Genomic DNA, 27,896 nt, shown 5'->3' on the forward strand with positions numbered 1-27,896 from the left:
ATTTATTAAAATAAGTTATAAACAAAAATTAAAAAAAAATAAGTTACATTTACATATAGTACCAAAATCGTTTTTCTTTTCGTTAAAATTATGGAAATTAAGTTAATACAAGAAAAAACGTAATGATAATGTATATCGCTTTGAGGTCATTTATCGCTAAGTTATGCGTAAAAGCATAAACCGGTATAAGTTTGCTGCGCTACGTTAGCAAAACTTTAATGCGTTATCGCCGTTGGCTAGTAAATATAATACCCATTAAAATAATATATCACTAAATACTATAAAAACATCGTTCATTGGCCTTGTAACTAGTAACATTTATTATTTTTGTGATATTTTTAACTCATGACTCATTTTTAAACAAACTGCAAAAAGAAAAATTGTAGTTTTATTTGTGATTGGTAGAGTACTACTGATACTAAGATATCAATTGGAATGATATTTTTTCGAAAATTGTGATATGTAGTCATTTCTTAATTTATTATTTTGTAAAAATGGAAGAATTTGATGCAATGAAAAATATATTATTCTTTCATTACTATTTTAAAAAAATAGTATAATTTTAATAAATAACTCTGTGTATATTTATACATATATCAAATATTTTATGAAATCGTTGTACTTTTAATAAATTAAATCCATTGATCTGAAGCACAAGTATTGTGGAAATACTCATTGTTTAGATATTGGGTTGTCTGGAAGTTCCTGCCGATTTTCGATAAGTGGCATTAGAACAGGTCTGAATATATCAGATTGATTGAAAACAAATGACATGTGTACATATCCTAAATTTTAATTTTTTAGAAAAAAGTTTGATTAATATATGTTAATATTTGTTAGTTTTATACGCTTTTAAATATGGAAGGAAACAAAGTGCATTATAGGCAGTTGATGCTTTTCTTCTACCAGGAAGGCAAAAATACCACACAAGCAGCAAACAAGATATGTGCTGTTAAGCTGTTGAGCGGAAAAGATCTTGAGGAAAGCGGAATGAATCACCTTTAGCCACCCCAAAAGCCGGTCTTCATCCGAAGAGTCATGCTCTGTGTCTGATGGGATTGGAAAGGTATTCTGTGTTACGAGCTTCTACCAAACAATCAGACAATAAATTCGGAAAAGTATTGCTCGCAATATGACGAACTAAAAACAGCAATTGGACAGAAATGACCAGAACTAGCGAATCGGAAGGACGTCATGTTTTATCAGGACAATGCGCGGCGTCATGTGTCTTTGACTACTTGACAAAAGCTATTGGAGCTTGGTTGAGATGTGTTATCCCATCCATCGTATTCACCAGACATTGCACCCTCAGCTTTTCACCTATTTAGGTCATTACAAAATTCCCTTAATGGCAAAAACTTTAACTCTTCGATCGACATAAAAAATCATATTGAAAAATTTTTAGCCAAAAAACCTGAGAGATTCTGTAAGGATGGAATATTCAAGTTGCATGGAAGATGGGGAAAAGTTGTGGAAGAAAATGGCATCTATATAATTTAATAAATGTATATCGAAATTTAAATGTGTTGCGTTTAAATTTTCCTTAAAAATCGGAACGAACTTTTCGAACAACCTAATATCATACTATATATATGTATTAAAATAATTATGTCTAAATTAAATATTTGAAATCCTATGTATGCAGCTAATGTAGCTTGCATATAAGACTAATTTTTACTAGTTTAACAACTGTTACTTACTTTCACAGTTTACAGTTAAAAATATTTAATCATTAAGTACTTATGAAATTGTTAATTATAGGTGCAATTCTTTCAGGATTATTTAAATGTACATGATGAGTTCCTTCTACTTTGTGGTATTCAAATCTTTTAGCACCTAGTTTTATTTTATCTAATACTTTTTCATAAGATTCTGGATTATCAAATTTCATTCCGGGTACAGCACGAATATTAAGATAAGCGCACTTTATTCGAGATGCATATGCAAGTACTAGATCCAAAGATATCATACCCAATGCAGAAACCTAAAAATTAATATTAATATTAATATAAAATTAAGACATAACACATTTAATATCTTATGTAAGATATTTTACCTTCAATCGCGGATCACGTGAAAAATAATATCGCTCAGGTTCACCGGCAGGTCGTAAACCACGTTTCATTAATATTATTGCGCCTTCTTTAGTTATGGAACCTTTATAAGCATCTTCAACAATTTCAAGCACTTCATTATAATTGTAGGATGGAATACCACCAGATTGTAGTGATTCGTATTTTAGAAATTTGTCAATATTATCACTAATTATATCAGGACTTTTTGTTATATCTTTTACACTGGGACTTGCAATATCTAAACTTATCATGAATTCTACTTCATCAGGAAAAGATGCAGCATATAAAAATGATATTGCTCCTCCTAAGGAATGTCCAAGTAATTTCACCTATGGAAATGACATTTGATTATCTACGAAGATATACATAAAGCAGAAGCAAACAAGAAATTAATATTGATTTAACATAAGTTATTATGTATGTACAAAAATATATGCATATATGTATATGTATATATATGTGCGTATCATGCATTTTGATCTTATAAGGCATATATCTTATATAATACAACATATAGATAGTTAGATATACAGTTTAGTATACATTTTTCAAGGCTGACTGTTACATTTATATAACAATAATAATAAAATAAGGTTTGTGGTATTATACATTATGTATAACAATAGTTATTTAAACTAAGGAGCGGTGAGACTGAATCCACTCGCTAACCTTTGTCCACTTGAAATATTTCACAATTCTACGTAGTAGAATAATACCATCCCAATAAACATAATAGTACTGACACTTTGGATAATGGGAAGATAAACCATGACCAGGCATATCCAAACAGAGTACTGAAATCTCATCAGATAATAGGGGAATCAAAGTGTCAAAACTGCCAGCATTGTCTTGTCGTCCATGTAATGCCACTATTGGTTGGATCCCTTTGGGACCCCACCATTTGCCTACAGGTAAATGATTATTGTGTCACAATGAAATAATTACTTAAAGAAAAAGAAAGAGAAACAGGGAGAGAAAAATTTAACTATTTTAAGTATATAAATATATCGGCATTCAAACTTCCTAAAAATAAATATCTTTAAATAAGAATTTTAATAGGAAACAAAGTTGCAGCTGATGAATTAAAGTTTGTTATCATTTTAATATATACATGTCCTGTAGTTATACAACGACACTACATGGTTCATAATATATAATTCGAAGCAATTAATATCAATGACAATGAAGAATGCAAAAACTTATCATAAGCACATAACAGTCAACCTTGTACCAAATAACTTTTATGATATTAATTCAATCATTATAAAGATGATCGTTATAGTGTTACAATTTCTGCACTATAAAGTTAAGATCATATTTATATATGAATTTATATATATTATGACATCATCAAAAACTGCAAGATACTTAGTAGTACTTTAGTAAAACTGAACTTTTGTACAAGAAGAATACAAAATTATAAAAGATCGTTGTATAACTTTTAATCGCTTGCTAACCTTGTTCCACTTATAATGTTTAACAACTCTACGTAGATTAATAAGCCCATCCCAAAATATATAATAAAATTGTCCAATAGGAAGATGGGAAGATAAACCATGACCTGGTAAATCTATAGCTAGAATGGCTACATTTGATGGTAGTAATGGAATTAATTTATCAAATGTTCCAGCATTATCTTGCCATCCATGCAATGCCACAATCGGTTGTTGATCAAGTGGTCCCCACCATTTTCCTAAATTGATTATTATTGTACTATGATATCTTTTAATTTTTATTAGCATCAGTTAGTGACAATTTTTCATGATTAATAAAAATTTAATAAAATAGAAGATGAATTACTGACCGCTTATGATGCCCCATGGTACAGGTATCTGAATATCTTCAACGCCTGAAAATTATTGATATACTGTAATAATGCTTAATTAGAAGTCTGTAACATAGAAATATATTAACAAATAATGAGTTAACTTACTATGGGTATTGTGTCCATTTATATTTTTAGTAGGAGTAGATTTTGTCAAGACTTTGTCAATTGTACTCATTTTGTTAATGATAGAATACTAGTTACTGTTTTAAATTTGCAGTGGATATTATGTTGTTTATATATATTTATCGATAAATCTCACTTTATGCAAATTTCGTAACAAATACGAAATTAATACTTGTCCTATTTATGATATAAAAGCGCAAAGTCATTCTCAATTATATAAAATGTGCACTTGTATATTATATATAAAAAATTTCAAAATTTAAAATATATATTTTCTTTCATTTATGATTTCCTAGACTACTTGTTCTTGAAAAAATTTTATTAATAATCTAAAATTGATTTTATTATCAAACATACATGAAACTAATTCGAATATTTAGTATTATATAATTTTGACGACTATATTTAAGGATTTCACACCTGATAAAATATTCTTCAAACATTTGAAATGTTAAATATCACTTTAATGTGGAAGTTTTGTTAGGTATTAAAAGCTAAATGATTAGATAACACACTTGATGTTTAGTAATATTTAAGTAATTTGATTTAACTATTTATAGTAATAGCATATCGGAAAATATATTAACTACTCGTGTACCTACCGTCTTTCACTTACGATATGAGTTATTGATAATTTTACACTTTCGTATGGGTTTATTGGCTTAGTAAGAAGCATAAGATTGTTACGAGAAACATACGAATTATTAAGAAATTAGTAAGTGATGAATAATTCTAACAATGATACGATTAAAAAGTTGCAACTGAAGACGTCAATCTTCAAAAGAGAGTAACGTGGAAGAAATGACTTGTGATTATTAATATTTATAGACTGATTCATCCACATAGTGATATAAAGTATAAGGTCGTTATAATTATTATATTCGTCATAATATTTTGTAATAATATTGGTATTATAATCTGAAATTATTTTAGGTTGACTTTTTGTTAAATTCTGTTTTATCAACTGCTGTATACTATTAAAATGGAAGGCAAGAAATACATAATAAAAACTGTAATTCATGCAGGAACCAAAACTATTAATTTTGTACCTGGAACTAAAGTGCATATATTTACATTAATATTCTAATTATGATAAGCATAAATTAATAATTGTAATTAGAATTATATATTAATTTTTAGGTACTCTTTCACTTTAAAACAACAAAATGTGATCCAGGAAAAACATTAATAGACGATAGTAAAGCAATGGGAAATCCGATGGAACTTGTCTTAGGAAAACAATTCAAACTTGAAGTATGGGAGAATATTATACAGAAAATGGCACTGAATGAAGTGGCTTGCTTTAGAATCGACAAAAGTGTATGTTTATAATAATATAAAAATATATTCTAATACTTAAAACTGATGTTTTAATACTACCTGTTATTCCAGTTAGTTGCAGCATATCCTTTTGTGTCTAAAACTTTGAGGGAAGTCGCAAAACCACAGTCACAGAAGCGTAGCTATCATTGCTGTGGTATTGCTCTACAAAATGATGGAATTGGATACAACGATTTGAATGAACTCATTAAGTGTCCTCAAGATTTAGAATTTACAATTGGTATCGATCAATCTCATGAAATTAACATTATTTTTTTATCTTTTGCTTTTCCATAACTTATCTAAATATATGCATATTTATAGAACTTGTTAAGGTAATCTTACCTGATGAATATGAAAAAGAGACATGGCAAATGACTGAAGATGAGAAATTGAAAAGTATTCCAAACATAAAAGAGAAAGGAAATGCATTATACAAAGAAAAAAATTATGATCTTGCATGTGAGATGTATGCTAAAGGCATTGGAATATTGGAACAAGTTATGCTTGGGTCAGTATATAAATATGTTTACTATTTTCTTCTCTTATTATATCATATTTGTTATTGTTATATATAGTGAAATATACATATATATGTATATGTTATTATTGTTATTTGTAGTGAAAAACCAAATGAAGAAGAATGGTTAGCTTTAAATCGTTTGAAAACTCCATTGCTTCTAAATTATGCACAATGCAAATTAATTCAAAAGGAATATTATGCAGTTATCGAACATTGCACAACAGTACTTAAACATGATCCAGGTTTGCTACTTTAGATCATATAAACTACTATAGATCATATAAACAAATTGAATATGTTAATAATATACATTATTCTTAGATAATGTAAAAGCATTATATAAGAGAGGTAAAGCATATATAGGTGCATGGGATAAAGAAAACGCTATCAAAGATTTAACAAAAGCTGTTGAATTGGATCCTACATTACAAAATACAGTTGAAAAGGAGTTACAAGCATTTTCTGCAGCTATTAAAGAAAACGATCAAATAGAAAAGAAGAAATTATTAAAACTATTTCGTTAAATGTATATAAAATTATTTAAATTATATAAATAGAAAGATAAAAATAAATAAATAAATAAATTAACATATATATATATATATATATGCATGTATATACGTGTATATATGTATGTATTGTGTAACGAGCAAAATATTTTTATTAATTAATTAATACACGCACTTAAGCAATATGTAAGATATAAATAATGAATGTATAAAAAATATCATTTATGATAAATATATATGTATTTACAAAGTTGTACATTATCTAATCAATATATAATGTAATTAATGTAATCAATTGATATAATTAATTGACATTTTCCTATTGTAAAAGGGGAAACTTTATGATTCAGACGAGATACAAATCCAATCTATGCTTTATGACTCTTAGTTAATAATATTTTTTATCTCATCTTTTGGAATTTTGCTTTACGCCATCTGTAAACCTCATTCTAGGAATAATGACTGTCGACCGACAGAAAAGTATCATGTTTGACATATGGTTCCATTTATTTCACGCTATTCTAATTAAGCTTAAAATATGGAATGTCGAATTTTCTTAAATACAGATTTGTATAATTATTCTTAAGGTAATTACGTAATTTAGTTAGCTATCATAAAACTATTATTTCGACATCATACGAACTTAACCTGTTATACCATTGATTTCAAGTTAATATGTATAATAATTTGTAAAAACGTCTCGTAAATAAATTTTTTCAGTGTTTGTACTTCTTCTTGTTGTTAATTGTGTAATATGTCGAATGAACTTTGAAACCCTTGTAAGACAAGACAAGATCAGCACAAGCATTGTATCAAAATTCGTTTAAAAAATGTATTTTAATATTTATTAATTAAGTTGCTTAAGACTGATAGAAAGAGGATGTAATGTTTAATATAAAAAATTTTTAGGTTTAGCAAATAAAAAACTTGTGTGAAAAATGAAGCTTGTGTTTAAGAATGTTGATAAAGATGGGGAGGGGTGAGTATTAATGTTCTTAATGAATCATAATATAAGGGAACAATAGAATTTAAAGAAAAAAATTATTAGGAGTGTGTCCCTTGTCCCAGAAAATACAGAAGATATGTGGCATGCGTATAATCTTATCGCTGAAGGAGATTTTGTTAGTTGTTCCACTATTAGGTAGGAACTTTAATGTTAATTGTATATGGAATAAATCTTAATACTTCATTTAATATTATTATATATGTAGAAAGGTGCAAATGGAATCTGCAACTGGTAGTTCTAATAATTATAGAGTCAGAACTACTTTGACTATATGTGTTGAAGGTATTGACTTTGATACACAGGCATGTGTTTTAAGACTGAAAGGTAGAAATGTAGAAGAAAATAAATATGTTAAGGTAAAGTAATTTAGAAGTATTCAACAAATTATCAAAAATATATTTGACTTATAATTATTTTTAGATGGGAGCATATCATACGCTGGATGTAGAACAAAATAGAAAATTTACAATTACCAAAGTTAAATGGGATTCTATTTCTTTGGAAAGAGTTGATACTGCATGTGATCCTACACAAGTAAGATTGTAATAATAAGAGTAATAAAAAAAAAATCACTGTTGGAATTTTATGAAACAGAATACTTTATTTTATTATATTTTAGAATGCAGATGTTGCTGCCGTGGTAATGCAAGAAGGTATAGCACATATTTGCTTAATAACTTCCAATATGACAATTGTTCGTGTAAAAATAGATCAAGTTATCCCTAGAAAAAGAAAAGGAAATGTTTCACAGCATGAAAAGGTTATATATATATATAAAACTTGTGTTTAGATTAATGTTGAATATCATCAATAAAATTTTCATATTATATAAATTTTTTAGGGTTTAACAAGATTTTATGATAACATAATGCAAGGAATTTTGAGACACATCAATTTTGATATTGTGAAATGTATTATTCTTGCAAGTCCTGGCTTTGTCAAAGATCAATTTATGGATTACATGATACAACAGGCCATTAAATCGGATAATAAAATAGTATTAGAAAATAAAAGCAAATTCTTACTTGTGCATTCTAGTTCTGGTTTCAAACATTCACTGAAAGGTATATTAAATTCTTCAGACCAAGTGAATATAATAATGCACATCTTATTATCTTTTTTTTTACAATAGAAATATTAGCTGAGCCTACAGTAATGTCACGAATCTCGGATACGAAAGCATCAAGTGAAGTGAAAACACTAGAGACATTTTATACAATATTACAAATTGATCCTTCTAGAGCTTTTTATGGGAAGAAGCACATTGAAAAAGCTAATGAATCTCAAGCTATTGAAACATTACTTATTTCAGATAAACTATTTAGGTAAGCAATGGTAAAATAATCTTTCTTTTTTATAGTATATTATATTCATATATTTATAATTATAATAATTATATCTAGATGTCAAGATGTTAATATAAGAAAAGAATATGTCGAATTGGTTGAAAGTGTGAGAGATTCTGGTGGGGATGTAAAAATATTTTCGAGTTTGCATGTATCCGGTGAACGTAAGTTAGCGAGTTCTAAGTTGTTTGAGTTTTGATATTTTAAAATGTTTGTATAATATTTTTAATGTTCCATGTAGAATTGGATCAACTTACTGGAATAGCAGCTATACTACGTTTTCCTATGCCAGAATTAGAGGACGAAAGCGATGGTGAAAGCGATTCAGACGAAGATAATTAAGATGTCTAAATAATACGCCAACGTATAGCTTTCTATATGTTTGTGCTGTGCGCAATCAAAAATACAATAAAATAAGATATATTAATAACAAAAGTCGCAGGTCTTATATTTTTCTCACCTGTTGTCTTTCGTTTTATTAAACGTTTAAGAATATGTTATTGGATTTGTCACATGGTGGCGCTGTTTTATATTTCTAAGTTCTTAAGTGAGTCTTCTGTTATTTTGTCTCGTGAAGCACGTGGATTTATTGTAAATTATTTTTTACACGTTTATATAGTTTTACATTTTTATTGCATAAAGGTCGTGATATAAAATGGTCGTAATAGGAAAGAAAAAGGTATTTGTTAAGATTATTTATGGTTTTCTTGAAAATCATTTATGTAACTGTAATTGAGGTTATTTTCTCTTATAAAGAATAGAGGAAATTTGAAAATATACATATTGATTATCTTTTAAAAGTGTTTTTGTTTTATTGTTAAAATCTCTTTTATATTTGTAGTATCAGGCTGGGGAGGGAGCACAATTTATGTCAAGGAAAGCTGCCTTGAAAAAGTTACAGCTTACATTAATAGATTTCCGTAGACTATGTATATTAAAGGGCATATATCCAAGAGAACCACGTAATCGTAAAAGGGCGCAGAAGGGACAACCTGGTATTAAAACATTATATCACAAAAAAGACATTCAATTTTTGATGCATGAACCAATAATATGGAAATTAAGAGAATTAAAGGTATGTTTAATTTGAATATTACAATACTATAATCCAAAGGTCAAATATTTACAAAAATTATATTTCCTTAGGTATTTAATAAGAAAGTTGGAAGAGCAAGGGCTTTGAAAGAATTTTCAGATATGAAAAGATATCTAAGTAATCATCCTACTTTGAAATTAGATCACATTGTTAAAGAGCGTTATCCTACATTTATTGATGCACTTAGAGATCTGGATGATTGTTTGACTTTATGTTTCTTGTTCAGTACATTTCCATCTCTTAAGCATATACCAAGAGACCAGTCTTTATTATGTAGAAGATTAACAATTGAATTTTTACATGCTGTAATTGCTGCTAAAGCTTTACGCAAAGTATTTGTATCCATTAAAGGATATTATTATCAAGCTGAAATTAAAGGACAAGTAATAACCTGGATTGTGCCTCATCATTTCAGTTTTGAGCCCCAAGCAAAAAATGATGTTGATTTTAAAATGATGTCTATATTTGTAGAATTCTACATTACGATGTTAGGCTTTGTGAACTTTAGGCTGTATCATACCCTTAATTTATATTATCCTCCAAAACTCACTACTAGTGGTAAGACGATTTTCCTGAAATATTTTTATGTAAGTGATCGATTTTACGGTTGCGTAATAGAAATATTTGATGTGTAGATAATAGCGAAAAAATACTCGTGGATGAGGAAGCATATGTATCAGAAAGGATAGCTGCATTGAGTGTACCGTTAGTAAACCTTGATCCTACATTGCAAAATACAGAAGATGAAGAATTGGAGATGGATCAATTTGCAAATGTATGAAGAAATTAACTGAATATTTTACTTTTCTTAACATTCATACATAATTACTCATTTTAGGAAAATGATGCTACAAAACTGGAAGAAGCAATGATAGAAGCAGAAAAAATAAAAAAGTTAAAGACAATTTTTAAAGGTTTGAAAGTTTTCTTGAATAGAGAAATACCAAGAGAGCCTTTAGTTTTCATTTTACGTTGTTTCGGAGCCGAAGTATCTTGGGATAAATTACTCTTTGTTGGGGCAACATTTGATGAAAACGACGAAACAATAACGCATCATATAGTGGATAGACCTAGTATGACCAAGCAGTATATTTCTAGGTAATGCTTAGAAATATCTTTTTTATTATCGAGTTTTTAATCAATATCTTAATTAGCTGATGTTTTTATAGATATTATGTACAACCACAATGGGTTTTCGATTCAGTGAATGCTAGAGAATTGTTACCTGTAGAGAAATATTTAATGGGTTGTATACTTCCGCCACATCTTTCGCCATTCTCGGACAGTCGCCATGATCAAACTTACATTCCACCAGAGGAACGTGCTCTTATGGACCCTGAATTTAAGCTTAACGATGGTGCGTATTCGTATTCTAATTAAATAATTATTAATAGGCAATAAGTAGTAAAAAATGAATTTTCCTTATTTATTAGATGAAGATGAATCCGAAGAAGAGACAGAAAATGAAGAGGAAATGGAAGAAGATGAAACAGAGGAAAGAGATTCTGAAGAAGATTTGAAAGAGGAAATTGAATCGAGTAAAATGTCGGACGGAATAAGTGAGAAAGAACTACAACGAAATCGATTGAAAAAGGTTGGTTATCTCCAAACACATCCTTGTGTATACTTTTATACGAATACTTGTATATATTTATTTTGTATATACTTTTAATTACAGAAAATGAAAGTCAAAACTGGAGAAGTGACGAAAGAGGATCCATGGGAGAAGAAACGGCAGGAAAGGCAAGAGTACCGATTACGAGAACGAATGATCAAAAAGAAACATCGCAAGTTGTATAGGAGCATGATGGATGGTCGTAAAGAGAGAGCCAAGGAAATATGGCTTCTTCGCAAGAAGAGGCGGCTGCATGATACCGCTGAGAAACAAAAGCGCAAGGAAGAACGTAAACAGAAAAAAGCTAAAATTGCTGAATGAAATTGAATAAAAAGAAAACAAAAAGTAATATAAGCTTAACGTTTAATTTACTTTCGTTGTACATATATCATATTTCTAAATGTACCGTATTAAGTATTACACCTTATCATGTTTTTTATATCACTTACCACGTTCCTTTTTTATGTTGTTATATTAATGATTTCGATCATAAATTTACGAAGATTCCACCGTGGAACGTGATGACTTTTTCGATAATCGTAGGTACAGTTACGCGTAATGGAGAGATGCCTTCAATCCAGTCCTCCCACTTACCGGAAGCCCACGTAGCCGACGATCCTGGTCCCTACTTTTCCACCGAAGGACTTTGAAGGCCAGACTACCCACACACGCTAGCCTACGCAATCGCGAGCGCCATATGTGTGTGTATGTACGTCTTTATGAAAGTTATTCATCGCGATGGTCCTCTTGATTTAATGACCATGTATAACAAATTTTGCACGTTCGACACTGCTCCGTTAATGGCACTGTTCGAAAGGTCGTGCATTGATCTCGAGCAGTTCAATCGTGGAACGCTCTTCATTTCGGGTTCGTTTCGGTCATTCGATCTCTAATGCGTCTTTGATTACTTCCGTGACTTTCGCTAGACGAATTAGCATTGAAGGTCGAATCCATTTAATGGCGGATAAATTACCATCAATGCATCCGGTCACTTTGCGTACTATGTTCGTGAGTCACCTTGAATCGAACATTGGAATCGGATGCGAGAACGAGATACTCATAGGTGGGTATCTCGCCATTTCTGTTATTTTGCAATTTTGTAATTTTTGCGCTTTCCTTTTTTGGTATGGACACATCTTCATGGAAGAATTTCGAAGAGCCGTGAGCGATATTTGAATTCAATTTCAAAAATTTTATTTAGCGATTGTATCATCACGATCGTAAAAGCAAAAGTATATAGCGAGCTTTTCACACAGTGAAAGTAAACACCCGCTTTGTTATTCGTTGGATTTCTATGCGGTCATCATCGTGATTTTCACTGATCGATTATCGGGACGATTTTCATTTCTATTCAAGACACGAACCTCCCCGTTTGCAATGCCGTACGACCAATACCGAGGCTCTAACAATACTAATCGTGCTTCTAAATCGCTTATAAAGGACAAAGAAATGACTGGTTTCGGAGAGCGTAAAAAAGTTATAGAAAATTAAACAAGAGGAAACGAAACAATATAAATCGTTTCTACGTAAATCAGTTCAAACTTGTGCAACACGTTTCCTTTCGATAAATCATTTCCCGTTCAAACAATCGGTAAACCGCCATGTCTTGCGTAAAAAAAGCACTACTTCTGTTTCTCGTCAAGGTCGACAATTCATTAATGTCTATTTATGAAAATCGACTTGCAGCGTTTCTCTTTCGTCTGACATAGGTTTTTCACGAGAACGCTCTCGACTCTGGAACCCACTTCTCATCGATTTCTTCGGTTATTTGCAGTGGTGACTGAACCGATGTGTCGCGACACTATCGTCGGTGAAGTCACCAATACTCAGTCCGATCTAGGTGTGCGAGCCGCGTTCAGATCGGATGCTTACGTCACCCTTGCTATTCCTGTTCCAGCCCATCTCCATTCCGATTCCGAGTATCCTTAAAAACGAGCATCCCTAGAAACTGCAACACGATCCAATAACGTTCTAATCTGCTGCTCTAACTTGCGGTCTTCAACAAATTACTCTGCTTCGTTAGATCTTCGGATTTCGCGCAATTCCACCATGAAAATCAAAACAATTTTCAATTGACCATCTTCCTTGATTGCATAGCGATTAGGCTTGGACATTTATTCTATGTTTTGTGAACTTGGATATATGTTCTTTTAAGCGTAGAACAATTTGTAAAGGAAGATTACGAAACAAGGATTATCCTTTGGAATTTTATGCTTTGGTTCCTCAATTTTTTCTTTCAGGATATCGTCGATACTGAATTTGGTCCGAAACCTGGATGCGAGTGCGTGGGACGTTGGCTGCGAGAACATTGGGACTACCTACATGGCTAGTGGTAACGCATCCGACTGTGAAATATCAAGGCTTTCGAAAACTCTTTCCTTCGAGTTCGAAGGTAACAACACTTACACGAGATTAAAAGATTACATCGACGATGATGAATATAACGTGGAAAATAAAAGAGAATAGTTTAATGAATATTTTCCGTTATAAAATACAGGTAATTCGTAGATAATAAAAACGATAAAGAGATGTTCCAATGATTACCGTTTAGAGTGTCCCCGTCACAATGTTTCACACAGTAATATACACGGTCGTGTAATTAACTGTGGATGCAAAGTAAACAGCAAAGTTACCATATCTATTTGTATTGACATGTAGGTACGAATCAGGAAGAACGGCCTTGAATTTCATCAGTATCCCGCGTAATTGCAGTGTAGCGTCTCGCGAGGGATCATCAACGAAGTAGAAGAGGCGGGTTCCGTTTTCGCGAGGCGAACACAGTGGATCGTTACCTGTTGGAAAAAAAGTGTAATAAATGGCAGAGGATGCCTCTCATATGAGCAAGCGAATAATTATATAATCAAGGTTATTACTGCGTTAGATAATCGATGCACCAACGCGATAAAGACGCCGCTGCGTTTGGCCGATAATATTAAGGAGTGGCCTTGGAACACTTCCCCTCAAGATCTTGCTTAAAAGATCATCATCAAAGCTGATGCTATGCGAAAGACGTTCGAGTTGAATGCACTTTCATGCGTTTAATTGTTCCTTACCGGCCGTTCGCCTCCGACGATGATTAACTTCGATGATTTCAATGCCGACAGAAGCGATGCGTTTGCTCGAGGGATCTTAAACGGGCTTCATGTTTCATCTGTATGACGACGTTGGCGTGAAGAAAACGCCACGACCACGTTTATTAAAACTTGCAACGGATGAAAAAGTCTCTTTAATTATGTTTAAAATCGCGTGACGCGATGTTCTGGTTTTAGTATTCGTTTAATGCTTAAAGTTATGGCTACGGTGGACGCGTTTTAACGAACGAAACATCTGGATGATCTTGCATTATTGAATCAATATTATTGGAGAAATTTTGCAAGTCACCAGTTACGAATTATAGATATTACTAAACATCTTTGCAATAATATTGGCAATATTAACAAAAGATCCGTGAGAGAATCGCTGTCCCAAAAAAAAAAAACCACTGTCGTGGAAATACCCTCGATCAGGAGTCAACATTACATCACATTATTAACATATTCTTGATATTTAATAAAGCCAAGTAAATGATTTGCAGAGATATAACGAGTCACGAGAACAAAGGAACGAAAATTATGAGCGGTGCTGTTAATCGTGCCTTTCATTAAGAAAATCAGCAGCAGGATTGGCTATTTCAATCCGTCGCGGCGCGAATTACGCGCTATAAATCAGCCTGGATACTTTTACGCGGCGTTCGATCGCGAAAGAGGTAAACGCGTCGATTATCGTGACCTCCGGCCGATCTAGGAATTCCTGTTGCTCGACGGAAAAGCGCGGTGCGTTATGGAGTGTCGTCGGCGAAGCGTGTGGCGATTGCATTGTGATGTAACGCATGATTCAATGGAACAGGGGATCATTCACGTCGGTTGGCGACACGTGCCTGGCTCGTTTGCAAATTGGTCAATTATCATCGATCACCGATGATATTGGTCGGTATTTTAATCGAACGTTATCCTTCTTTCTTACGTTCAACCTTTACGGGGGGATGAACATGTCGAGGCAACCTGTAGTACAGGTATTTCCATGAAATCGGAATACCACAGAGTAACGTAGATTTTTTTGTAACCAAGATTATCCATTATCGTGCATTAACGTTCGTTTCGCTAAAAGAACCGATAATCGAACGTTAAATCGAGGAAATCCATAGGAAAGAAAACATTGCATAGTTAGTCCATACTAGGATTACAGGATAATTTATTTTAAACGAAGGATGTTATTTATAGGAAGTAAAAAAGAAGGGGAAAAAAGAGCGTTTAGTTGCTATCAAGAGAGGAGTAGCCGAGCTGTTTAACCGGAGCGAAGAGAGATCTCAAAGGGGCAGGTATTTATTACGGAAGAAGTCGACTCCGGGAACAGTGTCAGCATTCATTCTCGTCATCACGGGGTGCCGTGAGCGTGTCCGTAAAAATGTACAAGATGTTCAAAGGGAGACTAATTACAAAGTGGTTTGCGTGGCGGACGGCCGAGCTTTTGAAATTTGATCGAGCAACCGATCGCCTCTCCCTGGTCTGGCGTCGAAGTTTATCCTCAGTTGGCCAGGCGGATGACGCATCGTCGAAAAGAATACGAAATGAACGTGTGCCCCCACGAACCCGTTACCCACACTATTCCCCGGCGAACTCGAGCTCCCTATCGTATAAAGTACAAGGTGTGCTTCTAAGGTGTATCTGAGATCAAGAGATTCTACTTGAAAGATAAAGCGATACGTTGTACTCTTGGTTCTTTCTTTTCTTTTTTTTAATTTGCAGTTCGATTAAGCCTTAGAGGTTGAGATTTTATCTGATGAGAATTCTGTTCTGAAGCTGTCATTCGTAGCGATCGCAAGCAATAATTTTTTTACTATTTATCTTCGATCATAATTATTTAATTATATCTAATTTGGTATTATTGGCTTTTAAAGTACAAATAAAAATGTATTTTGATGTGAAATTTCACGCGCGGTAACATTATCATGATTTCCTTTAATAGATTCGCTATTGTATTGGCGCATATATCGCGTCCATTCGATTCGACTTTAGATTCGATTTCGACAGAAACGAAATAGTATGCGCTGTGTTAGAAGAAATATTATTATGTAGAATAAAGGTCTTTCTGGTGAAAAAATTACGAGTGAGAGGTAGCTATATAACGTATAGCATTTAAGGGTTAAAAACAAGACCAGATGGTTTACTTTCCCGCAAATTTCAATTGCTCTGCGTGAAACCATGAATCACCGTTAACGTAATCGCTGGCAGGTTGCGCAACATTGTTTCGACCGAGGCAACCACAAATAACGCGATCTTGAGAAAACAAAAGCTTTACCCTTTTTAATCAGGCAAAAGATCGCTCGATATCACAGGGAGGATCGTTGGTTGGATTCACGGAAGCCGAGATCTCCCTCGACCGGGATCTCATGGATCGTTGCTCGATGCTTTAAAAGATTGCATCGTGCCTCACGGATCGTTGCTTCGATCCGCGGAAGGAAAAATCCATGGGATCCGGGGATCTTGCCGGGAATCGTCTACCAGCCCATGGAACAACAGTTAATACACAACTTGTATTATGCAGGTGTACACACACACACACACGCACACACGTATAGACGGTGGAGGCAGGAAGGACTAAAAAACCGGGGACTGAATCGCTTCGAGGATATCGGCAAAAAAAGCTCATTTGGTATTTCGTTGGCTAAAACGTTCGCAAATATTTGCAGTGTAATTATTGAAGGAGCACATCGATCCGTGCGAAGATGTGGTTTCGCACTTTCTTGCCTTGTTCGTGGACCTCTCCTTCTGTGATTGCTAAACGCTTCGCGTGACAAATTTCTTGTTACGTCAGAAAACAGAAATGTAAGTACCTATATATATATATATGGTGTTTCATAATAATCGGATTTTACTATGAAATGACTGTTTATTTGTAGGTTCTAACTGACGATTTGATCGATTTATCGACTATTCGCGAGGGTTCAGCGCGTAGATGATATAGTGCGTATATAATCATTCTCTAGTAAAAAAAAATATATATATATATACTTGTACTACTTTTCTATCGAACTCCCGATATATCGCAGTAATTTATTTCAGCTGAATTCAAACGCGATAAATCCTGAAGACGTTACATCTCTCGAGCGTTCTATCTACGCTTCCTATCGCAACTTTGACAATTATCATGAATCAAGTCTCGTATCCTGTGTACGCCTTCACGGTTAACGAAGGCGGGAAAATGTCTTTTTTCGCATTTCCGCAGAGCCCCATTCCGTGAAATCACTTGCAGTGTCGTCAAACGAGATCACGAAGTCTGGTTACACGCGACTCTAATGACACCGTGTAGCCGGGCTAGAGTACATCGGTGTCGCTGAACCCCGGCGCCTCGAGGCACTTCACAGGCGGAGGCCACGGAGAAGAATCCACGGACGTGCACCTCTATACTTTGCACCATTACGCTTAATCTACGACCTGCCTTTGCATCGTGTCGATTCATAGAGGTACGCCGACGTAGAAACGAACGTCACCAACCAACACGGCTCGTCCGATGTCCCTCCGTTGATTTGTGATCTCGTGACCGGAAGAAAAACCCCACGAACACGTGGTACATCGCGCGCATTGCGCCACAGGAACCAGTAGGTACTCGAGGAATTTCAAAGCTATGTTAGCTCTGGCGAATCTTATGTAAATCGAAGAAGCGTGTGCTCGCCCGTCGCTTTCTCACCTTTCCTTCTGAATTATGCATCAGCAAACGGTTCAACTAGCACGACTATGTGAGTCGGCAGCCATCACAAATCGATGAGTGCCGTCAAGGTTATTTAACCATTCTAAGTCGATGTCTAAGTAAAATTATATGTACGATCGAAGGAGATGGCCATTTTCGACGGGATGAGGTATGCGAGGTGCATGTCGATTCTCGCGTCTGTAGATGTAAGTAAAACGTGGTCAAACGTGAGTTATGTAAATAACTCTACCCACTGTACAGGTGTATATATATATATAAATATATATATATATATATATATATAGAAAATTGTTCTTCGTTAAATGGCAAGGTTCCACAATTTTGCTCAATTAATTTTTTCTTGTTACTCACGACACGGGCGGAACGCGATCAACCTTGAGGAACGTAACGGAGCAAAGCCTCCGTGAAATTCCAAGGTACTGGAGTGGCGTGTCTGGTCCCGATTGACCTCTAGGAAAAGGATCATCTGTCCTCTAAGACGCTTAACCCAGAGCCTAGCTCTGGAGGAGTTTCGCGGAGGCATTCTCACACGAGCGCGAGGTAGATTGGTTGCAAGCGTTGAGCACTTGGAGTTGGCGCGTAGACCGACTCAACGTGGAGTTCTATATAGCTGTCGAGCCCCGTGGAAGCGCGTCGGAACGGGTAGGAGCGATCGGATTGTTCCAGGTGAGAGACAGAGAGGAATCGAAGAGCGTGCAGGTGAGGGCAAAGGGAAGGGAGGCAAAAGAAGAAGGAGGAGAAGGAACGAGAGAGGCGAGAGAGGAGTTTGTAGAAGGAAAAGGAGAGGAGGGAGAGCCTGTGAAAAGAGAGAGGCCGATCGAGCAAAGAGAAGGATCGTTGGCCAATGAGACACCAGGCCGGTGATGACGTCGTCGTTGTCTCACGTCCAAGTCTCACCAAAAGTCTTCGCAAGCCGCTAGTTCGTCCGCGGTCTCCCGACTGGACGAAGAGTTCGTCCTTTTCACGAACTTAATCACCGACAAGGTGGTTTTTATTTATTTATTTATTTTATTTTATTTTATTTTTATTTCGTATCGTGGACCGACCAGTGAAACAAGCCAACATTGGACTACGGATACACGGAAGGATCGTGGCTGAAGGAGGCTGCTGTCAGCCATGGGGACGGGTAAGTTGCTGCACGGTGGTCCACCCTGGGTACCGTCTGCTTCAAGGATTCAACTGCTGCCCCGATATGCCCGTTGCTTCGCTCAATTTTAACGATTCCATCTGGATTACCTGGTCGTTCTTGTTTCTCCCCCATTAATCCGCTACTCTCTCCAGCGATCGTATCTGATCCTTTTTCCTTCTCTCTTTTCGATCCGGTGAACACGGCGCTGGTCCGCCACTCGCCGGACATTATCGATATTCAGCGATGATTTCTCCTTTCATTTTAATATTCCTGGTCCTTTTCGCGATCGCGAGATCCACAGAAAGTATTAATTTTAGTTGATAAAATAGAGACGACCGGTAGAATAGATAGTTCTCGATCGCTGGACCCGACGCTGAACGGCTTTGGCCTCTTCTAAAGTCAAGGTCACTCCGTAGGAATATTCGCGAGTGATTATATCGGATCATCGTCTATCGTAGATCGTTTGAAAGTCGTGTACCTTTCAAGGATACTTCGAAAAGCAAGATAATTAACGTTACTGCCATCAAACGTTCTTGCGGTTTGTTCTCCAAAATGGACGTCCTTTATTCTTGCTCATCGATAAAAATATAACTTCACGAAGAATATTCGCTGTTCCTTTTCTATCTTGATCCTGGAAACTACAAATCTCCTGGTCTTGAAACAATTACGAATTCTCGAAGAAGGACGTGGAAAGTCTGTGCTGTTTCTCGATCTTCCGCGTAAAAGTATAACACTTTTGCCGATGCGGCATCACTTTCATCTCGTGTCCTTTCGACCGAGAATACGATACGTCGTATCGGTGGAATCATCCCGGTAAGATCGTCGATCGATCCGTTACAGTTTTCTCCAATCTGATCCTTCGTACGTAACGTATTAAAATATAAAAAGTATACGAAACGAAGACAGAGGTATTTGGTGAAAACGATTGTGCAGGTGCTGTCGAATGCAGTTATGTCAGAGCGCACGATAGTTTCGACCTTTGGTACATCCTTTAGGGAGATGGTGTCAAGGATGTGCGCGAGGTGTGCGCACCATCGGATCAGAAATTATGCGACTACCTGGGCGTAACGTGAACCGGTTGCTTTTCTTTTTTTCTGCGCGTTAAAATAAATCCTCCATTTTCGTTTTCCCGTCACGTATTCGTGCCCCGTCCATTGCACTTTCTTCGTTCCTCCACGCGTACGGTTTCGTGCGTATTTGGCGATCGTTTCGTACGATCGCATCTTCGTGATTTATTTTTTTCATACGTTCGACCGATTACTTCCGGTTTCGTCACCGTACCCATGTTAACGGCTTTCGAAAGTACACGTAGTAACAATCGCGGCAACGTTGAAAATCTGGACCAACCACGTTGCAAATTTTCTTTCTAAACTAGTTCTACGTTTACTCGTTTCGCGATTACTTGCGACACGATTCGCTGGAATCCTCTTCCCCGAAAGGATCGACCAGTGGAAGACTGGTCCGTCTTGGAAATTGAATTCGACCGAGTCGAATCATCCACCGTTATTATCTAACCCGCTGAAGCCTCCGCTGTTAACCTTGAATCTCTCCCATGATCTCGAGTAGCCAAGTGGACGGCTGAACAAAGTGATCCAGAGATCTAAGTCGCTCTAATAAAATCGATCGACAAAAATTCGATAGTTCATCTCTTAAGAAAGAGATACAGAGGAAATGAAAGAGTAACATCCAGAGTTGTTTAATAATGAAGATTTCGTTCCTACGAAGGTAACGTAGCCCCGATGAGATTTAGTCAAAAAGTGTCGAATCTTAACTGAAACGTTCAATTCCATTAGATGGATGTAACGTGGTCGTACTAGGTTTCATGAAATTTCAAGAAATTCAAATAAAATCTACCTGCAGCGAATCATCGTCGAAAAGAATGTAACGAAAGAAAGCAGTGTATATATATATATATATATATATCATTCTATCGAATGTTTCTCTCCCGAATTTCGTTCTCATTTCGAAAGAATAAGGTTCGAAGTTTCACGAACGCCGAACCGAAGCTATTTCCATCCGATTCGTGTAAAAAAGGACGACATTATCGAGGGGCGTTTCGCGTTCGCGTTCCAAGGTATCTGTATCGACGATCGATCCACTCGAGGCAACTTGGAGTACGCTCGAGTGTACGTGATACCTGAGGTGCAGTGAATTCGAGCAGACACTTTCTGTGACAAGTATATACATGGTAGAAGTTTGCTGGCTCGGATCCGGTTTTGCGGCGGGAGTGCGTGCTTTCACCGGTTCGCTTCGAAATCGACGAGATGTGCAAAAAGGATCCTAGGATGATGATGATTAAGCGGCGAAAACGGGTCGCGAGTGCCGCCAAGATGATGCTGTGAGTGAGTGAGCAGTTTCGGAAAACGCGAGGACGAAAGAAAAAGGAAGAATACCGCGAGACAGTGAAGGACTTAGTGTGGATCCTTTGGTGGCGTCCTTTGCGGACCTCGGACGGTCGTCATCGTCTCCGGATGTAACGCAAGTACCTATTTTTAACAGCGACCACCTGCTGACGCCATTACGTAAATTCTGTTGGCAATGTAAAAATAATCATGAATGAGGGAATTAAGACATTAAATTGTAGTAATAATCGCGATTAAGGGAATTACAATGATAAATGGTAAAAATAGCGTCAACATTTACATACGTGACTCGGTATAAAGTTCTCTAATGGACAGTTTTATATCCTTGGATCGTTCTTTTTTAAGGATTGCGTAGGGTGTCTAAAGATGGTAAATTTGTAAAAATAGTATCAAGATCTCGAAGTCGTTTTTGAAGTCTCTTCATAGATTTTTTATATTCTTGAATCACGTTTTCTTTTAAGGGTTCTATAAGGGTTTAAAAACAATGATTTTTTTAAATCAGATAGAATTTCTTGTACTTTTCACGGAGGATCGAAAAGATGGAACGAGAAAGAATACATCTGTTCTCTTTGGTGAATTGGTTTTTTGGGCAATCTTTTTTGCAGATGTATTATCGAATAAGCAAGAAACATTGGATAATCGTATGGAATCATTTGGTGACGGTTCAAGGCCGCGAAGAAGCGTGACACCGATTCCTAACCGCAGATGAAGGTCACCGTCTCCGACCTCATTTTTTCTCAAAATCACATCCGAAAACCTTGCATACATAAAAAAATCGACCATCGAAAAGAAATTTTATTCTCACTCGATCTCGATCTCACTCGATTCTGTCGGCATACTTTCGTCGTGTCAAAAATAGAACTTAAAAAAAAAAAAAAAAAAATCGGTGACCTTAAAGCGTACGTAGAAAAAAAAGAATAAACATATCGTTTTTTCTTTCGTCAGACTCGATACAAAAAATCGGAACAACTTTCGCTCCATTGCCTCACAAAATCGTTAATTTAAGCGTTACTTGAAAAATCACTCGGTACAAATAGGAGAACGATGACGAGTAAAGCGTGAATTCATGTGTCGTAGAAGAGCACCGTGCCGATGATTGGTCAGGCTATTTGTTCGCTTAAGTTCCAGTAGGATTCATCGTTCTAGGCAGAACTCTAGAACCTATTTTCATAGAACGACGCCTAACCGATCTTTGGCATGACACGAACCGGGAGGAGGCTCCATTATCTTGCAAATGCATTCCGAATACATTACGCGATCATTCGTTTCTGGCCCGCGCTCGCTAGCACGCTCTTGCGACTAAAATCGATTATACCGGTGTTCGTTTCCTGGAATTCCTCGGGTTGCGCGCCCGTAGCGAAACAGCATTCAAAAGGAAAGATGTACAATGAAGCCGTGCAGACCGGTACTTTAGCGTTCTACGCGTCGATTCGCGGCCATTAAAACGTGACCGTGCAAACGCGAGCAACATTTTGCTCGTTCATCGGTATTATCTTGGTCAAAGAAAAAAAGACAAGGAGCGAGAAGAATCGACGAATCAGATAGAGTTTTCGAAAGCGAGAGTTTGATTTATGGCATGATTTACGCGATGCTTTGCTTTATGCTTATTCGTCTTGTTCGAACGAGTTGTCGGTATTACGTGATTAGTGATTGAAGTTACTGCGAAAACGTGCATGCTACTACGAATTATGTATTTATTCTTTTCTGTGTCTATTATCGTCCGGTTAACTCGTAACGCTTTGAAAATCTTGAGAACGCCGTGTCAAGTAGTATTATTTTTTAATTTCGAAGAGAGTCTCTTAGTTGGATTAAGGTTGAACATAGAGAAAGTCGGACAAGTATTCTTCGTACGATGCAGCTTTTTACTTACTACGCTAATAGCTACGAGTTGTTCGGGAAATTCGTAGCTCTTCTGAGAATCGATATATAAGCTTCTACCGCGTATTTAACGAAATATGGTAAAAAAGGAAATTTCAAATAATTCGATACTCGAAGTGGTATATATTCGTTAAATAAGTCATTTGCACGCTTTGATCGATAAAATTTCAATTCCATGGAAAATCGACAAAAGCGTAATTGTATATTCTTGCACACTTAATTTTTCCATCAGCGTACAAACATCCGTAATCTACCAATAACAATGCTTAGCAACACTGACCATTCTCTTATGTCATCGATCGAACCACTCGCTGCGATCGACAGCGAAAGGCATTGTCGAGGTCACGGTGCACGGGTTTGTCATTTTCCCGGTCACGACTCGAAACCCATGGAAATTGGAGCAAATGCGTGGGTATTACCGTGGGTCGACCGTGCGTTACTCAATCGTTACGATCTTGACGACGTACGCTCTAAATAAGATCGGATAAATGCACGAGAGATGTGCCGTTTACATTGTTACATGCGATTATTATTTCCACCCAGACGTTATCATAAAGGTGCGTGATGTTGATGTCGATTAATTTTGATTGTATCGACACGAACATCGACAGACACGTTGTATGAACGTATAGATCTTTCGTATCGTATAGATCTTTTAAAGATCACAGATTATTCGCAAGAATAATCCTTCTGACTATCTCTCTGTGATGTTTTCATTCTGAAGATTCTTACGTCTGATAGAATTAGAAAAAAGAATCGTAAGAACCTGAAGATTCTTGCATTTGAAATTAGAATTTCACAAGGTTGGCACATTGCTCGAAACGATGGGAATGGTTGAATGAATGCTTGGAATCGCTACGTTTCATCTCGTTCGAGCTTCGTTGGACCGAGGAATGATCAGCTCGAATATTCTTGTGCGAATTACGCGAATGAAATGCTGTAAACAGAAGGGTATGTAACGGTATACACGTCTATTCAGAGAGACTCTTACATTCGAGTGGAAGTAGCGAAACCAGAAGACGGCGAAAACTTTCCTTGGAAATCGTTTCGTTCGTGAAAGGCTTAAATATCGTGAAAATCATCCGGAACGATTAGGTTTTGTGAGTCGTGCACGCACAGCAAAGGGTAAAAGTCGCGTGGAAATTTTCGTACGTCACCTGTGACCCCGTTTGAACTTAGCGTTGACAGACAGCACACGGTTGCGTAATCGAGAATGTGTATCGCACGCAAAGCGCCCGTTTCAGACGCGCTTTTGCTTGGCGCATCCGCCGTCTCTGCTGGAAATAATTAATAAGCACAACATGGAGCCATCCTTGGCAGCGTTTAATTATTCGACTACACCCGCTTGGGAACGTTCACGACCGCGTATTTAACTCGATAGCCATTGTTAATTTTCTACGTTGTTCGGGAAACGCTGGATTTTAGAGAATCGGATGAACAAAATTGGACATCGAACGATGTCGATGAATTTCCCAATTTAAATACGTTAAATATTAAATTTATCAATTAACCTTTAAATTTCTTAAATTACCTTAAATTTATCAATTTATTATTATTATTATTTATTATCACGCACCAACACATTTATAATTTACATTTGACAAATTTACGGATAACGCATTTTACACAATGGCAATTTTTGATATTACATTTACGTATTAGCGTTGTTGATACGTTCATCAATTTCCTATTTGCGTGGAAAATTTGTATATCCCGTTTATTCGTTATAGACGTCGATATGAGTTTTCCATAATGGAAATTATTCATATCAAATTCGTTCCTCGTTGCTGGCGAATAAGCGAGGATGCCGTTTTCGGTTCCCACGTATAAAAGCCTGGGTGGAACACGGACGAGGAGATAGGAAGTGGATAAGCAACAGGGAAATCTAGATTTCCACGTGTCTTGGTATATTCGTGTGAAAATTTCTCGATAATTAAGGAAGTGCAATTAAGCCCTCTTCATCGGAACTTGGTCTTACTTCAGCTGGTAATTTTGTGTCGCATGACACGGCATCGTTACTATACCCGGAATCGTTTCTGTCGTCCTTTCTTCTTTCCATTCGTCTCATAGAGAGGCTACGTAACAAGAAATTCAAGCCTTTACGATCACGAAAAGCAAAGTTTCTGTCGGGTGTTCCTGTAACGTTGTTCTTCATGAAAGCGGCACATATTCCACAGCGGAGTTAAGGTCGTTGCAGGGGATATTAAATTCGCCAGTTTCTGTTTTGTCCGACCTGTATAAGCGAGTTTAATTCAATCGCATGCATTGATGGAGGAAAAAAAGAACGAAGCGTCTATCTGGTGTAATGAGGCAAAGCGTACGCGTTAGCTACGCATAAGACTAGAGCAGAGATCGGAGCACACTCTTTTTGCCAGCGTGCCTCTGAAGATGAAAAGTTATGAAAACGCTCGGCGAACCAGCTCCTGTATAATCTTTGCATATTTATGAGTTTCGTAAGTAATATTTAACTTCGACTTCATTCAATTATGCAGACCCTTGGGCAGTTTCCTCGGCCCAATTGCATCTTTGCCGCGCTTCTCTACTTACGAATGCAAGAGCACGTTTCGGATCGCTGATTGCGACGATCAACGCCATCATCTTTCGCAGGAAATTCGATTTTCCCCGCTCAAGAATATTCCGTGTTTTTGAAAATACTACGTGCAACGAGATTGGATGAAATAACCGATTTAGGGGACAGACGAAGCGTAAAAGTAATTGAAAGGATCGAAATAAAAAGGATCCTTGTCAAGTTAATCTTGCTTCTGTGGATATTAGGCTAAAATCGTTGGTAAAGATTGACAAATCGATCCGGATGGCTACTTTCTATCGGAAGATATATTATTTCAAAGATGTTCATTAGTTTAATTAAATCATGCGCGTCCCGGGCCGGTTGCTGGGCCACACGAAAATCACTAGTCGGCTACCGTATAATAAATACGAGCATGCGTGAGAACGATAGAATGTTAGAGTGAAACGATGATGATTAACTGGTCGATCGGTTAGACCGGTATCCACGTCAAGCAACGCGAAAGTGGCGAGGTGCGGTCGTCCATTGCCGATTATAGGCATCCTTCGTTTCTGAGACGCCACTCGTTCTTTCTCTCTTTCCTCTTCGTTGAGTCGATGGTCTACGAGAGAGAAAGGAAGAGAGAGTGTATCCGTTATAGCCAGTTGTTGGGACGAATGTAAGCTCGTGTTCGAGAGTAAATTTTGTCTGTGTGTGAACGTCGAATCTTTCTCCCGTCTTCAGGTTTTCCCCTCATGGATCTTTCTGGTCACGAATGAGTACATCTCGCGACCTTCTGCATCGCATGCCCGCAGGTATCATTCCGGGACACAGGGGGAGAGAAGGTGAAGAACGTTGGTGTACATTAGACCGCATCCTCCGGATCGAATCGTTAATTTTCAAAGGATTCACCTTATAATTTATAGCACCTCCCCCTCGAACATCTCGCGAATATTCTCATGAGAAATTTATAAATGGCCGTTTGAACGTGAGTCTGCCCGGAGGAAAAGGGAAAAATTAGGATTCCCTGGCCCTTTCTTTTTATCAACCCCGGTTGCAAACTTTCATAATTTATATCTCAGTTTTATATCGTCGTCGTTCTACTTTTGAACCAACGTTTGAAGAAAGTCTTTTGTATAAAATATACCAGTAACGATTATTCTACGTTCTTCTCGAATTTAAGAATCTTTTAACGATAGAAGACAAGAAACGAAAGAACGCGTTTAACGAAGTTAAATTCCGTCCAATTGAAACCTCGAAATTAATTAGATTTTACGCAAAACCGTCAGATTTGTAGATCAGAAACTGGTTTAGATATCTGTGATTCTAGAAACGTCATTAAACATCGATAATTATACAATTACAGGAAGAAATCTAATTCAAAGAAAATATTGGATACCCACAGTTATGTAGAAATATGATTTTCTCGTGTACTTAATTAACCATATTAAGAAAAACCGTGGGAGAAGAAGAGAAACAAGCAACCGGTATCCATGCTTCTGGATATATTTTCCTCGTCTCTCTCTCCCTTCTTCTTTCTTTTTCTTTTCCTGCCCTCGATGCTGCGTATTCTACTAGCTCGTATATCGCGCTCCTCGGAAGCAGAATATTCTTCGACCTTTCGCGGCCACCAAGTGTAGGCGCCATTACTTGCCTCCGGATCTCCCTTCTCCCTTCTTCCTCTTCGTCGTCTTCTTCTTCTTCTTCTTCTTTCTCCTTTTCTGCTCATCCTTCGCCTCTTCTTCTTCTTCTACTTCTATAACTACTCGCGCCGTTTTTCCTTTTTCTTCTTATCTCGTCGGTCTCTACGAGTCAAGGACCGTTCTCAAGGA

The 27,896-nt window shown here is 36.3% G+C and overlaps 4 protein-coding genes across 10 annotated transcripts in view; 3 read left to right on the plus strand and 1 right to left on the minus strand.

The window, feature by feature from the left end:
• Positions 1-33: 33 nt before the first annotated feature.
• Positions 34-5,531, minus strand: LOC117235382 (probable serine hydrolase). Of its 7 annotated transcripts, none has more exons than XM_033497345.1 (7): positions 4,629-4,764; positions 4,009-4,203; positions 3,880-3,924; positions 3,533-3,768; positions 2,057-2,404; positions 1,701-1,984; positions 34-365 (listed from the first exon to the last, which is right to left on the minus strand). In XM_033497345.1, exons 2-6 carry the CDS (start codon positions 4,076-4,078, stop codon positions 1,733-1,735), a joined length of 951 nt encoding a protein of 316 aa, XP_033353236.1. In that variant the 5' UTR covers positions 4,079-4,203; positions 4,629-4,764; the 3' UTR covers positions 34-365; positions 1,701-1,732. The 7 variants fall into 7 exon arrangements, with proteins under 7 accessions (XP_033353236.1, XP_033353241.1, XP_033353237.1 ...); XM_033497350.1 differs by lacking the exon at positions 34-365 and adding an exon at positions 2,745-2,980 and having other exon boundaries at positions 583-1,984; positions 3,565-3,768; XM_033497346.1 differs by lacking the exons at positions 34-365; positions 4,629-4,764 and adding an exon at positions 5,407-5,531 and having other exon boundaries at positions 583-1,984.
• LOC117235387 (protein pelota) lies at positions 4,746-9,120 on the plus strand. The gene is given in 13 exon segments (XM_033497357.1): positions 4,746-4,888; positions 4,960-5,086; positions 5,167-5,346; positions 5,419-5,587; positions 7,294-7,357; positions 7,427-7,519; positions 7,590-7,740; positions 7,805-7,918; positions 8,004-8,144; positions 8,226-8,448; positions 8,517-8,709; positions 8,788-8,894; positions 8,972-9,120. Coding segments are annotated over 12 exon segments (1,614 nt in total). The 5' UTR covers positions 4,746-4,888; positions 4,960-5,008; the 3' UTR covers positions 9,073-9,120.
• Positions 9,121-9,266: 146 nt separating this feature from the next.
• LOC117235379 (pescadillo homolog) lies at positions 9,267-11,868 on the plus strand. Its single transcript, XM_033497341.1, has 8 exons — positions 9,267-9,409; positions 9,572-9,805; positions 9,877-10,384; positions 10,462-10,601; positions 10,665-10,924; positions 10,996-11,183; positions 11,260-11,420; positions 11,505-11,868. The coding sequence occupies exons 1-8, from the start codon at positions 9,386-9,388 to the stop codon at positions 11,760-11,762; spliced, it is 1,773 nt and encodes a 590-aa protein (XP_033353232.1). The 5' UTR covers positions 9,267-9,385; the 3' UTR covers positions 11,763-11,868.
• Positions 11,869-19,097: 7,229 nt separating this feature from the next.
• Positions 19,098-27,896, plus strand: part of LOC117235539 — a 115,134-nt gene continuing 106,335 nt past the window's right edge. Inside the window, 1 exon segment of the mRNA XM_033497671.1 lies at positions 19,098-19,314. Coding sequence (XP_033353562.1) covers positions 19,305-19,314 — 10 coding nt within the window. The 5' untranslated portion in view covers positions 19,098-19,304.

This window comes from Bombus vosnesenskii, unplaced genomic scaffold, assembly GCF_011952255.1.
Source record: "Bombus vosnesenskii isolate JDL3184/JDL3185 unplaced genomic scaffold, Bvos_JDL3184-5_v1.1 scf7180000013316, whole genome shotgun sequence".
NCBI lineage: Eukaryota > Metazoa > Arthropoda > Insecta > Hymenoptera > Apidae > Bombus > Bombus vosnesenskii.

Bases quoted from the DNA above. Each gene is read 5' to 3' on its own strand.
- LOC117235382 (XM_033497350.1), bottom strand. From the start codon at position 4,078: ATGAGTACAATTGACAAAGTCTTGACAAAATCTACTCCTACTAAAAAT. The intron at 3,925-4,008 runs GTAAGTTAACTC...AATAATTTTCAG, and splicing joins AAATGGACACAATACCCATA to GCGTTGAAGATATTCAGATA. The intron at 1,985-2,056 runs GTAAAATATCTT...ATTAATTTTTAG, and splicing joins CACGTGATCCGCGATTGAAG to GTTTCTGCATTGGGTATGAT.
- LOC117235379 (XM_033497341.1), top strand. From the start codon at position 9,386: ATGGTCGTAATAGGAAAGAAAAAG. The intron at 9,410-9,571 runs GTATTTGTTAAG...TTATATTTGTAG, and splicing joins TCGTAATAGGAAAGAAAAAG to TATCAGGCTGGGGAGGGAGC. The intron at 10,385-10,461 runs GTAAGACGATTT...TTTGATGTGTAG, and splicing joins TCCAAAACTCACTACTAGTG to ATAATAGCGAAAAAATACTC.